Source organism: Paramormyrops kingsleyae, chromosome 6 (assembly GCF_048594095.1).
Source record: "Paramormyrops kingsleyae isolate MSU_618 chromosome 6, PKINGS_0.4, whole genome shotgun sequence".
NCBI lineage: Eukaryota > Metazoa > Chordata > Actinopteri > Osteoglossiformes > Mormyridae > Paramormyrops > Paramormyrops kingsleyae.
Window position 1 is genome coordinate 7,678,323 of NC_132802.1, and position 13,570 is coordinate 7,691,892.

The window sequence follows — 13,570 nt, forward strand, 5'->3', positions numbered from 1 at the left end:
TGGGGATCAAACCCACGGCACCTCTCACTCAGCCATAACACCACCCTTTATAGACACAATGAAATTGATCATATCACATATGCTGCAAGACTGCAGGTGCTAAATCGAGCCAGTAGGTGGAGCCATATTACCACTGCATTCAGTTCCACAAAGGAGGGAGAGGTGCAGTTGAAGAGATCGGGGACCAGCCAGCCCCTTTCCGGATCACAGTGCCGGATCGCTGTGCCTAGAGGAACAAAACAGGCTGAAGATGCAGAAAGACAAACAAACACATATACACACAAATGCACTTTACAAAGCCGAGTGAGCGGGGGCCTGGCTGTGCTAGGAAGAGGAGTCATGTGACTGCTTTTGTTCTTTTAGATTTATGCAGCCTGTCCCTCTTTTATGTCTGAACATGTAGACTGATCTGTTCATTCCAGCGCCCAGTAACCCTATGCTTACCCAAACACCCACCCTGACAGCTGTTCTGTCATATTCCCTGATGCCCATAATTGAATTTCATCGATTATATTTTGGCTATATCCAAATGGCTCTTCATATTGTAGTTTTTGTGTGTTTTCCTGCTGGTCTTGCTGACCCACCCCTGCCGCATTACAGTGACCCGTGAGCAGGAAAAATCTGTTCCCAGGAAATCGACTGCTCCCTGTCCCATGTGGTCCCGCTCACGGACTGGAGGGATTTGGATTTTATCAGTGAGCAGGAGAGTGAGGTCATGCTGTTGATATAGCACTGAGTGATAACACCATCAAATTGGTAAGTTTGCTGCTAGATGTGCTGTGTGAGCTGATCTGCCCCCTGTGGGTCTGTCACGGAGCAGGGCACCTACCCATGGAGCCCTTGGGGCACGACACAGCTGCGGGCAGGCCGAACTTAGTTCTGGGCCACCATATTCCAAGCGTGATGGTCTTAGGACAGCCGTCATACATGACTGAGATTAGAGCCAGAGAGAGAGACTTAATGACTGTATGGTACAAATGATACCAAGGCAATGGTAGAGAACATCGAAAATGCAATTTAATATCACATGATTAAAATAAATAGAAAAATCTAATAGGAATGATTTAAATCGAGATTATGGTTATAATGTTCTCACTATAAGCATAAATATGTCTGATTGTACTGCTTCGGTGTCGATACAGTTAAGCTATTACTTTTGTTTGTTACTTATAAACTCTGTTTTTAAATATTAATTTCATCCATTTTCCAAAACTGTAAATCCAGTGCAGCGCATATTATATGATCCTAAATTAATTAGGCATTAATTATTTATTCATGGTTATATTAATTGATGAAAAGTAGCAATAAATATATAATAATTTAATACTGATTCACAATCAAATTAAAAGAGAAAGATGAAAATGAAAAGCAAAGATCTTGAAAGGGACTCGTGAGCGGTGACAGTGGGGGCAGCGGCGGGGACTCACTCTCGCAGCCTGATTGGGTGACCTCGGCAAAGTGGTTGTCACACTGGTTGCACTGTCGGCCAATCACACCCGGCCGGCACTGGCATTGGCCGCTCTCCAGGTCACATGACCGTGAGAAGGAGCCCACGGGGTAACAGTCGCAGGGCCGGCAGGACTCGGTTCCTCGTGGGCGATAGTGGAACTCCTGAGAGGGAAGAGGCGAGAACAGAGTGCGACTGTGAATGAACCTGCAGGGATGTGAAACTCTACCAGTACAGAAACAGAAATGGTGACTAAATAACTCCAGTTATTTGGAATAATTATAAAGAAAACCACCTATCACTGTTCAAGGACATTCAAAGCTGTATATTTAAAAACCTTTGGTCGGTGTTATCTTGCAGTGACACTGTGTACTGGTTTTAATGGGAGTGCAGGTGTTACTTTGCAGTGACACTGCTTACTGGTTTTAATGGGAATGCCAGTGTTACCTTGCAGTGGCACTGCCCGTTGGTCTTGTTGCAATCCGGGTCGAAGCCTTTGCTGGTTTCACAGTTGCATGGTCCACATGTAGGACTGCCCCACCAGCCACGCGGGCACTGCTGGTCACTCCTGGACACACACGCATGCACATGCGCACACACAGATACACAGCAAGGACAAACGCACGCCGATCATGAATAAACACACGCCATATACACATACACACACAGACACGCCAAACATGTAGGCTCTCTGCTGCTGGTAAAATGAATTGTAGGAATTCATCATCCAGTTCAGATAATATGCTCTTGGAGAGCCACTGCAGAGCTGGATACTCATTACCGAGTCGACGTAATGCCACATCTGCCACAATGCCGGATATTAATACGATAACGTGAGGTCAAGAAAGCGACTGTGCTGTATTTCATACACCTCAACAGAGTAGCTCTTTAGCATAGTCAAGCGAAGGCACTGCAGTGGAACACTAAAGCAGAGGGACACAGGTGCCTGTATGCATTGCCATCTGCGCCAATTCAGGCCAGCGCTGGCTGGGGGAGGCCTGCACTGGCACGAGGGCACAGATGTGACATGCTCACTTGTGCTGGCAGTACTGGCCGTGGTGGTTGTCCCCACAGTCACACATGTAGCCGTGGGAGGAGGCTGGCTTATGGTGGCACTTGGCGTTGTTCTCGCAGGGGTTCAGCTCGCAGGCATTGGTGCAGCTTTTACCGTAGTAACCTGCACACATAGATTCTTTGTTTACCATAGGCACTGATAGGCACAGATAATTCTGCACACCAGTAAATTTTATCATGGGATTCTCAGCCCCCTAAAGAAATATGGGGGAGGGGGACAAAGGACAAATCACTAAATGGTTTTAGAATAATTGTTTTTCAGGGGGGCTGAGGGTCTAGAACCAGCTATGGGATCCTCTACAAGCAGATACCTTTTACCATAGACAGTGGTCAGTCAGTCTTCACCACAGAAACTACCAAAAACAGCTCAGTACTGCAGAGACCTCATGGACCAACAAACATCGCTTAATATCCTTCATTCAGTTTTTCTCTGTGCTCTTTGCTGTTATTTCCCTTGGCCCTGCCAAATCTGAGGGCCTGTTCTGATGTCACACATACGTCTCTTGCACGCAAGATAACCAGTGGTGCCAGCTAATTCATGGTTCATTACTAAATTACCAGCTCCTGATGAGAGAGAATAATTTACAAGCTTTGCATTATAAAAAATTGATTTCCCTCCCGGAATCTTAATACCGGAGGTCTATTTCTAATGAGGAATGCTCTCATGAGAGAGTTTTACATGATAATAAGCACGCGTTTGCCTCAGATACCGCCGGTGATCTATTTACACCTCCTCCTTCATCTGTGCCCGCCCCCCCTTCCTCATCCTCTCGCCACATCCATCTCTATCCCTGTCTCTCAGTCTCCAGCTCCCATAATAAATATTCCTCTTTTTCTTGCCTTTGTTTCTATTTTTCGTTCTTCTTCATAAGATTCCTGGAAACCAAGACACACCCACAGACAGACACACATATATATACACATATGTACACAGACAGACGCACACACACACACGTACATGCATAAGTAGACACAGACATACAGACACATATACACACATATGTACACAGACAGACACACATCCATACCACACACACAGACACACATACATACATATGTACACAGACATACAGACACACACTTGTACACACAAACTCACCTATACCATACAAAATGATACACACACACACACCGCAGATACAGACATACAGACACACATACATGTACACACACACGGACAGACACACCGCAGATACAGACATACAGACACACATACATGTACACACACACACACACACCGCAGATACAGACATACAGACACACATACATGTACAAACACACGGACAGACACACATACATGTACACACACACAAACACACCGCAGATACAGACATGCAGACACACATACATGTACACACACACACACATACACCGCAGATACAGACATACAGACACACATACATGTACACACACACGGACAGACACACATACATGTACACACACACACACACACCGCAGATACAGACATACAGACACACATACATGTACACACACAAGGACAGACACACATACATGTACACACACACCGCAGATACAGACATACAGACACACATACATGTACACACACACACACACACACCGCAGATACAGACATACAGACACACATACATGTACACACACACGGAGAGACACACATACATGTACACACACACACACGGACAGACACACATGCAGAGTCATACCTGACTCGCACACGCAGACATGGCCCTCCCATTCATCGCTGCAGCGGCTGTGGGCGGGGCAGGGGGAGGAGACACAAGGGTCCCCCACGTTGCACCCGGCCTCGGCCTTCAGCGCTCGGGTCGGCCGGGGCAGCGGGGGCGGGTCTGGCCGCACCCCTAAACGCACACCCTGGAAAGACAGCAATGCAGGATTGGTCAGTCACACACACACAGTGCGTGACCCTCAGCTTCTGATACTCTGTTTCTTGATCTAAACTGTGCAATTCTTTGATTGTGGATGTAAACACGGTCTTCATGGCCGTTTTCCTTTGTTGCAAGTTAATTTGAAAATCGACCCAACAAGAACCATCGATGCCAGATGTTAACTCCCGGCTGATGTCATTTGTGATGATTCCTTTGAAGGTTTTGTTTGCGGTGGGAATCTAATCTCGTCTCAGTGGAAGTGAAAGCGGGAGAGGGAGAGCTCCTCAGTTCAGGCCGAGGTGTGAATGTACTGATTATGCCAGCATTTCTGTAGACTGGCGGCATGTTCATGGAACCTCACGGAACCTCGCGGAGTGCGTGGACCGACAGTGTGGTACTGGTACGTTAGACGTGTCGCTCTCCTTAAATGTGAGGAGTGCCAAGAGTATGACGCCACCCAGCGAGCCTGAAAGTGATTCACAAACAAAAGCCTGAATCTGAGAAGCTTAGGTGATGTTTGGTTTCCATTATGTACTTTGAAGGAAGGGTGGCACTATGGCTCACACCTCCAGGGATGAGGGTCTGAATTATACTTCAGCTCTGCATGCGATTTGCATGTTCCTCCTGTTTCTGTGCAAAGATGGAGACAGACTCTAAATTGGCCATAATATGTTAGTGCATGCGAGTATGTGTCCTGTGATGGACTGGAATCCTGTCCAGACCCCCCAAAACCCTGACCAGGATAAGTGGATGGATGGACAGATGGATAAAGAGATGGTGAACAGAGTGATATTTGGAAGGAAGGACAAAGGGGGTCCGGGTACAATAAGAGAAGATGCTGACGTATCATGTTTGTTGAGAAGCCAAAAGACAGCTCACCTGAATGCACCCCCTCACGCCATTCTGCACCTCCCCCGCACCCAGGACTCCGCCCACGTGCAGGTGCTTCACCTTCAGGCCATGGAGCTCGTTCCCCACGATCACCGTTCCCTGAGAGAGAGAGAATACGGTGGTGGGAGGGGAACGGGAGCTGACGATGCGCTGGCGTTAGCGGCCGCGCCGGGCTCACACCCACCTGGAAGAGGCCGAAGTCGAGGCGCACGGTGGCCACGTAGCGCGTGTCGCGGCCGCTGTGCACGTCGCGCAGTTCCAGCTGCAGGTCGTGCCAGCGGCCGTCATTCACCTGCAGCTGGTCAAGGCGCAGGCGCACCGGGCGTGTGGATCCGCGGCTCACCGAGAACACGAGGTGCCCCGTCACCAGCTGGGAAGCATGGGAGGGTGCAGAGGCGGTTTAGAGGAGGCCGGCCGGCACAGCGGGGGGGGGTTATTGGTTCACATCCCAGAAGGGGCACCCGCTGTTATCCCTTTAAGCTGAACCACTCCAGCGAAATATCCAGCAGTGCAAGTAAAGGAGAAGGGTGGTATGTGCCTGGGGGGGGGGGGTAGTGTGTGGCTGAGCAGGTGAGGCCTCCACGATTAACTGGTCGCTGGTTTGAATCCCATCCACAGCAGAATAGCGACACGCCTGTTTGGCCCTTGGATAGTGCCCTTAACCATCCAGATAAATGGTCTGACCCTGTGCTTCATTCTCATTATATATGACAGCACATGTCTCAACGAAGAAAAGACTGGATATGGAAACTAAAAAGAATTCCAGCACAAATGTAGTTGTTCAATTAAAATATTATTCATAAATAAAAATCCTTAAGTGCTTTGGATAAAATCTGCTTCAGTGTCAGCTAAGCCAGTGTTTCTAAATCCAGTCCTCGGGGACACGCAGCAGTCCATGTTTTTGCTCCCTTCCAGCTCCTGGTTGGCAGCTGGGAGGAAGCAAAAACACGGACCTCCTGTGGGCCCCTGAGGACTGGTTTGGAAAACAATGAGCTGAGCAAACAACTATAAGTGGTAAACCTGGAGAAGGTTCTGGTGGCTGGATCCAAGCCATATTCAGACCAACAGACAATCAGTCAGGTGCTTCGCAAGGTCGTACCACGGGTTACAGACCTGGAAAAGCAGGCTGGTGTACTGCCCAGCCTGGGCCTGCAGGAGCACGCCGTCCGGGGTACGCGTGCGGAACACCAGCCCCAGGTACCAGGGCGTGGAGATGGTAACATCATTCTTCAGGTCCCACCAGAGGGCGCCGTTTCCCGCGAAGTGGTGCGGGTGGCTCATGACTGTGGGGACAGACGGCGTGAGCCTGCGAACATACGCTTGACTGTGCGGAAAGACGGTGGCACCAAGTGACAAAGTTGTCAGCTAAACACGTGTCACTCTCAGAAAAGAGGGAGTAACACATTCAGCTTTGTGTGTTTTTTTTCCCACCATGATCGTTTAATTCCTTCTAAATGCTCCTCGTTTCGTTCCTGTCTGCCCCTCGTTATTCACGATAGCAGCAAGAGCGACTGCGGCTTTGCACAATAATAGAGCATTTTCTTGAAAGCAAATTTGAATTTGAGAGGGGGGGGGGGAACAGGGAAGGAGGAATGGAAGTGGGACGAGGCGAGAGTCTGCATCTCGCGGGCGTGGAGACGGGCAGCTCACCAGAGCTGCAGTCCTTTCCCCCGAATCCCACGGGACAGTCACAGGAGAAGGTCTCCCAGCTCACTCTGCAGGTGCCTCCGTTCTGGCAGGGATTCGACTTGCAGAATGGCAGCTTGGCGCTGCAGCCTGCCGGGGTGAGAGACAGCACACCACTGGTACCTGCCTTGCCCGGGGCGGGGGGGGAGGGGGGGTGTTATTGCCACTGCTGCCCCAGCGCTGTGAATCTCTGGGCCTCCGGACTGTACTGCTTGCCACAGTCACAGAGATCAAACACACACCCAGGGACCGCACACTGCTTTCAGTAAACAGCTCCCCACCCCCCCAAAGTAACTGCCAATTGGGGGGAGCGGCTAGTGCTAAGCCCCCCCCCCCATACAGAGATATTTCTCATTCCATTATTCCATTCAGGTGACTCCATTTCATGACTTTTTATGACATGGCCAATTTCCTTTAAATGTGACCTTATTCTTGTAAAATATGAAGCCAACACTTGAAAATAAAAGGAAAACAAACAACCAATCATAATATGTACCTTGAAAGAGGGTAATTTATCATTTATACACATCACCACCACAGCGACCCTACACTGAAAAAGCGGTTATGGAAAATCGATGGGTGGGTGTATGGATGGATGCACCATTATGATATAATATGATAGCTTTCAGGTATAATTATAAAGGAAATGAATAGCTTAAATGTAGTATTGTAGGGGACAGTTATACGTCTCACTGCTGAAGGAGCCTATACGCCATACTATATATACAGTTTAGATATATTGCTACAGGGTCTTTAAAGCTAAGCTAGCCTAACACTGATATGTTACTAAAGGGCCTGATTATCTGTATGACGTGTGTTAAATTAGGGCGGCACCTAAGCTCTGCTGGGGGGGTATGTCTCCAGGAGCAGGGGTGGGCAGCCCTGGTTTATATACACCATTACATCGATTGTTTATACAGTATTTACAGTTGCATGACGATTGATAGTTTATGTATATCATTGCAGGGGCATCAGATGTTTCTATATACCATTGCATGGATCATTTATTATTTATATACACCATTACTGGGGCCATGATTGTTTATATACACTATTATGAAACATTGGTTGATTATATATACCATTATAGTAGCATCGGTAGTTGATATATACCATTACAGGGGCATTAGTAGTTTGTGACACCATTACATTGCTTATATACAACATTACAGGCACTAAGACTCCAACGCTCCCCACTTGTCTAAGCAGAAATACAGCGGCAGTTATAAATAATCCCAGCTCAGACTGTGCAGCCTGTGCCACATCAGAGCAGCGAAGGGCACAGTTTAAGCGTGAAACTCCCTAAGGTTTGTAGGCCACTCAGGGATCCGCTGTGCCGGCTGACACCGAGCCACAATGTGCCAAAACGGCTGCCCTTAAAGCTCAACCCCGGAATGAGACCCAGGACAATTTGGCCTCAGAGAGACGGTGAAACGTGTCACCTCGTGCTAGTCCCTGCCGACGTGGGACGGGAGCAAATGCTTTCCGGCACTTTTCCGTCAGAGGAAATGCCGTCTCAGGCAAGCACGCTAAAATTTAAAAATGAGGAGCCCCCCCCCCCCCCCAAGACGCAGCTTCTGAGCTGCCCTACTTGAACACCACCGGGAAGCGATGCTAAGGAACGGCGCTAACGCACATTTCCAAAACGACAGCTTGCCATGGGTATGAAGTCCTCGAAGGTGTAAAAACACCTGCTCATTTAAAAAAGCCACGCCAGCCAAATCCAGTCTTTACGAACAACTGGCTGTATATTTCAATGAAAAGCCCAGACGTGTCTGTCATGACGCAGGCTTCGCTGGAAGCGACCGGGCGATAAAAAAGCCTTCTGTCGCAGAGATAGAGGTGTGCACACTTGGCATCGGCCTCTTGCTGTAAAAAGGAGGGAGGCAGACAGCACTGCTTGCGGGGATTAAATGTGGACCTTGATTCTACAGCTGAATGAAAAGAGAGATTCTGCAGTCCTTTCTTACCACTTAAATACATCATGAAATGCTAGATATTACGTATTCAGTAGGATCCTATTTTTTTTACTACCTATTTAATACAGAAGGATTTAGGTTTACACCTGATTTGACGAGATGTCACATGTCACAGATAAGTGGAAGAGCTTACAATTAAGTCAGCAAGGCATTGAATAGCTACAGAACTGAAATGGAAGAATATGGTGGGCGGATGGACGGCATGGAAGGGAATTGTATCAGCAGATAGAGCAGAATGCTCTTGAAAAAACATATTAAAACTAGTGCACACCACATTGTTTTCTTTTGTAGTTGTACACACACACACACACACACACACACACACATTTGTACTCATATCTTTGCGGGGATTGCCCATTCATTTCTATGGGAAAAACCCTAATCCCAAAACCCTACCCAGCCATAACCTTAACTATAAGTAACCAAACAAAACATGTGACTTTTGGCATTTTTAGTTTTTTGATTGCAGTCACAGATCTTTGTAAAATTGAGTTACCCATTGTGAGGACCAAAAAATGGTCCGCACAACGTCAAAATAACAGGTTTTCATTGTGGGGACATGACACCCCCTCCCCACGACACACACACACACACATACACACACACACACACACACACACACAAAGCCAGGCAGAGGGAAACGCAGGCTTAAAACTGCGCAGTACGCAGACGGAGAAAGAGACTGATGCTGACCGGGGAGCGTGCCGTTGTTAGCGATGTAGCTCGCCAGGTCCAAGGAGCGACTGTCAATGTGCAGGTCCTTCATGCAGCCAATGAACTCCCGGGTGACGAAGGGGAAGTTCTCTGACAGGTTGGGAACCCCGCCCAAAAAGAGGGGCCCCGTGAGATCCAAAGATCTGAGAAAGAGAGAGGGTTGCTTCTTAATACGAGATCGACTGTAGACGAAACGCAGATTAAGCCAGACAAAATGACAGCAAAAAAAGAACAGAAAGCAGACATTTTTATATTTAAAAATATAAATTTTCATGCTAAACCCATCACTAGAATGTGTAATGGTTATAAAGAATGCAGATGTTTTCCACAAAAAAAAATAACTGGGTAACAAAAAAGATTCTGGCTTCTGAAGATGTGGGATCAAAGACCAATGTGGATGAGAAAACTCAATTGAAGGGCAACAACTGGGGGATCCCTTATTGGGAAGTCGGTGGCAGGACCGTGTAGAGCACACGGCGGTGGACAAAGCGGCTGTCGGGTCCCCTCGGGGGGACCGGAGAGTGAGGAGATTAAACGCAGGACGGCGTTTCGAAAGCGGGGCATACCGAAGGAGAGCTCCGTGGATAAAGGAGCAGGGTTATTTCACGCACTATCTACACGAGCCAGCTGAGACTGGTGGGACTAGTAAGCCCTAATACCCACAATCCCCCACTCACTCACCGCACCGCCCACTCTTCACAGTCACCAAGCCCGCCACCCCAAATTAAGCCCATCGCACAACTACAAGGGAAGAGTAAAAAAAATTTAAATAAAAGAATTGAGTGGTGCTCTAAAGTATTCCTTACGGGCGAGTCGTGAGGGAAACACATCAATGAGCAGCAGTGCAGAGGATTTCAAAGGTTTCCTGGAAACGCACCATGCCCCGGCCTGCTTTTAGAGCTCTGCCATTAGCTATACGGTCGGCCCAGCTGCGCGGGGTCACTGGCTGAATGACAAAAGCCTTCACTCTCCAAAAGTGCAAACAGTACCTTGATGGAATCAGCCTGGAGATGGGACATGCATGGAGCGAGCTGCTTATTTGCATTTAATTGTTTATCAGATGCTCATACACTGCTTCAGAATAAACCGACAGAGGTCATAAAAATGCTGAAAAGTATAACCATTATATGAACCCTGGCTCCGTGTAGTTAATTGAAGGATATCACAACTGTGTAATACATCAATTAAACACTATAACAGTAATCAATGGATAAGGAATGAATGTGGCCTTCATGATTTTGTGTGTGTGTATATATATATGTGTGTGTGTGTGTGTGTGTGTGTGTGTGTGTGGCCTCCATGACAGAATGTGCAGTGTGGGCGTGGCATCTAAGGCGGAATGTCCAGAGTGAGGGTTTGAGTTCCACAGCGGATGCTGCGTTCCATTTACCAAGGACGTCAGAAGTCAGAGCTTGGGAGCCGTGTTCCAGTACAACAGGTCGGAAAACCACTTAGTCATACCTAAGCCATACCAGAGACAGCAGAAATTCTTGCTTTGTCAGATAACTTGTCGGATTTTCGATACCACTGTTAAAATGGCCTTTCTCTTTGTCCAGTTACATTCAGCCCAGACTACCTTCAAACTACAAAATACAAGGCTTTTGGCATTTTTAGTTTTTTGTTTGCATTCGCAGATCTCTGTGGGGACCTGAAAAATGGTCCCCACAATGTCAAAATGAGGTTTTAACTCACATTGTGTGGGACATTTGGTCCCTACAGTGAAATATAAACATAACCCCCCCCCCCGCGCGCACACACACACACAGACACACACACACTGTGCAAGCACTTACTTTTTGGAGCTAGTCTGCCTGCCCTGTGCAGCACAGCTGTAGTTTCCCAGCTGCTGGCTGAACCTGAGGGCCACTGCAGTGTCACAGTCGTCCACGCTCAACACAGTCACCTTCTCATTCGAGGGGCCCAGGCTCTCTCCGCTCACGCTCTGCTTGGGCTGGGGAATAGCGGATCACACGTAAACATGTACATAAACACTACTACGTATGCATAAACTTTACTCCGTATGCATACACACAACATGCTCGCACACTGCACAGGCACACACAGCACTATCAGCTGCCAGCGAACGCAATTTAGTTTGCAACACAGAGGTCACATGGGAGGTCACTAACATCACACATACTCACCTTGTTGGAATAGTGGATGTGAACGGTGTGCCAGTTGCCATCGCTCACACCTCCTGGCACGTAAGGGCTCACCTGGGTGGACGATTCACCTGAGCAAAGGTCACACGGGGGTCAGAAGATTGGCTTCCACTTAAAACTCTAACCTAATTCAGACAGGTCCCCGAGACATAACAGATGCCTGCTCCTACCTACACCTACCTGTGGAGTACTTGAGCTGCACCTGCCCGTCCAGGATCTCCAACGCCAAGAAGTCGTGCTTCTCGTTAAACCGGCCATTATACAGGAGAAGGGCACGTCTCTCTAGTGTGGCAAACCTGTCACAGAAACCAAACTCCTGTCTGCTCTGAGGATGTAAGGTTCCAGTGAGGTTATGTAATATGTAGCCATGCCTGGGAGGGGTTAACACCAGGTGTCATTCACTACCTCCTTTAACATGCTCAAAATTTGGTGCTTGTTGTTGGGTTAACTTGGGTGGTGACTGACAGTGTTCAGTCGATCCCGCCCCTCCCTGCAATAAAAGCCTTGCATCCCCCAGGGCACAATTCTGGACAGATATCGGGAGTGTACTCACGAAAGAGAGATGGAGAGATGGAACCTCTGCCGGAGCCCGTGGAACATGATGAAGGACTTGGGGGGGAAAGAGCGGGCGGTGATGGCACAGTAGGGGCGCTCATAACCCCCCGCGGGGCACTCGCAGCGGAAGCCACCCCCAGACACCTCCCGGCACGTGCCCCCGTTACGACAGACCCCCGGCACACAGCGGCCCTGACGCCTATTCCACTCGCAGCGCTCGCCTGTGGGGGTAATACAGGTGGGGGGAGATTACTGATACACACATTAGATAACATTACTACCACATACAGCACACACAGGAGAGTAACTGTATGCTTACACACAAAGGAAATGACACAATTACATCTTCTATATGTATGAGGACATCCAATTGTCATTTATTAATACCTACTGCCATTCATACATAAATGCATACCTGTGAGGGTTTCACAATGACTCCCATTCATTTACACACAATTACTGGGCACATCCCATTAACTCCCAGTCAGACAAACATATGTATCTGTGAGGACATCCCATTGATTCCCATTCAGACAAACACATGTATCTGTGAGGACATCCCATTGATTCCCATTCAGACATACACACTATTTCTGGGGACATGCCATTGACTCCCATTCAGACAAACACATGTATCTGTGAGGACATCCCATTGATTCCCATTCAGACATACACACTATTTCTGGGGACATGCCATTGACTCCCATTCAGACAAACACATGTATCTGTGAGGACATCCCATTGATTCCCATTCAGACATACATACTATTTCTGGGGACATCCCATTGACTCCCATTAATACGTACACACATAACTATAGAGACGTTCCATTGACTCCTATTTATACAGACATAAAGACACAAACACACACCACTGTGCTAACACAAAGCTATGTAATCACTCTCGGAACACCAGTACACAGCTCACTGCAACTGGTCCCTGCACTAACACAGTTTTCCAGGTTGGCCCGCTACTCTGAGATCAGTGCAGCTGGTTGGCCAGTACAAACCCGGTGAAGTATGATACCCGCTTGGCACTGGAAGGCATAGCGGCCGCCGGTGCCAAAACACACAGGGAGGAGGGCCCTTCTCTGGGGACTCAGCCAGAAAAAGTGTGTGTGTGGGGGGGGAAATAAATAATAAAAGGAAATGCTGGGACAAAGACGACATGTGGGGTGTGAAGCATAGCGTGCGTTAC

General features: G+C 48.1%; 1 protein-coding gene across 5 annotated transcripts in view; it reads right to left on the reverse strand.

The window, feature by feature from the left end:
* LOC111855827 (cadherin, EGF LAG seven-pass G-type receptor 3) overlaps window positions 1–13,570 on the reverse strand; it is a 41,965-nt gene that overhangs the window by 14,969 nt on the left and 13,426 nt on the right. For all 5 annotated transcript variants that reach the window (XR_011992157.1, XM_072713545.1, XM_072713547.1 and 2 more), the window contains exons 5-19: window positions 12,372–12,594; window positions 11,999–12,114; window positions 11,801–11,889; window positions 11,450–11,607; window positions 9,636–9,799; window positions 6,928–7,053; window positions 6,391–6,560; window positions 5,462–5,647; window positions 5,266–5,376; window positions 4,204–4,372; window positions 2,483–2,624; window positions 1,895–2,015; window positions 1,428–1,611; window positions 830–931; window positions 132–226 (exon numbers count right to left, since the gene is read on the reverse strand). Coding sequence is in view for 4 of the 5 variants with exons in the window: in XM_072713545.1 (XP_072569646.1) it covers window positions 132–226; window positions 830–931; window positions 1,428–1,611; window positions 1,895–2,015; window positions 2,483–2,624; window positions 4,204–4,372; window positions 5,266–5,376; window positions 5,462–5,647; window positions 6,391–6,560; window positions 6,928–7,053; window positions 9,636–9,799; window positions 11,450–11,607; window positions 11,801–11,889; window positions 11,999–12,114; window positions 12,372–12,594 (2,156 nt within the window). In the remaining variant the exon portion in view is untranslated. The remainder of the gene's footprint in view (window positions 1–131; window positions 227–829; window positions 932–1,427; window positions 1,612–1,894; window positions 2,016–2,482; window positions 2,625–4,203; window positions 4,373–5,265; window positions 5,377–5,461; window positions 5,648–6,390; window positions 6,561–6,927; window positions 7,054–9,635; window positions 9,800–11,449; window positions 11,608–11,800; window positions 11,890–11,998; window positions 12,115–12,371; window positions 12,595–13,570) is intronic.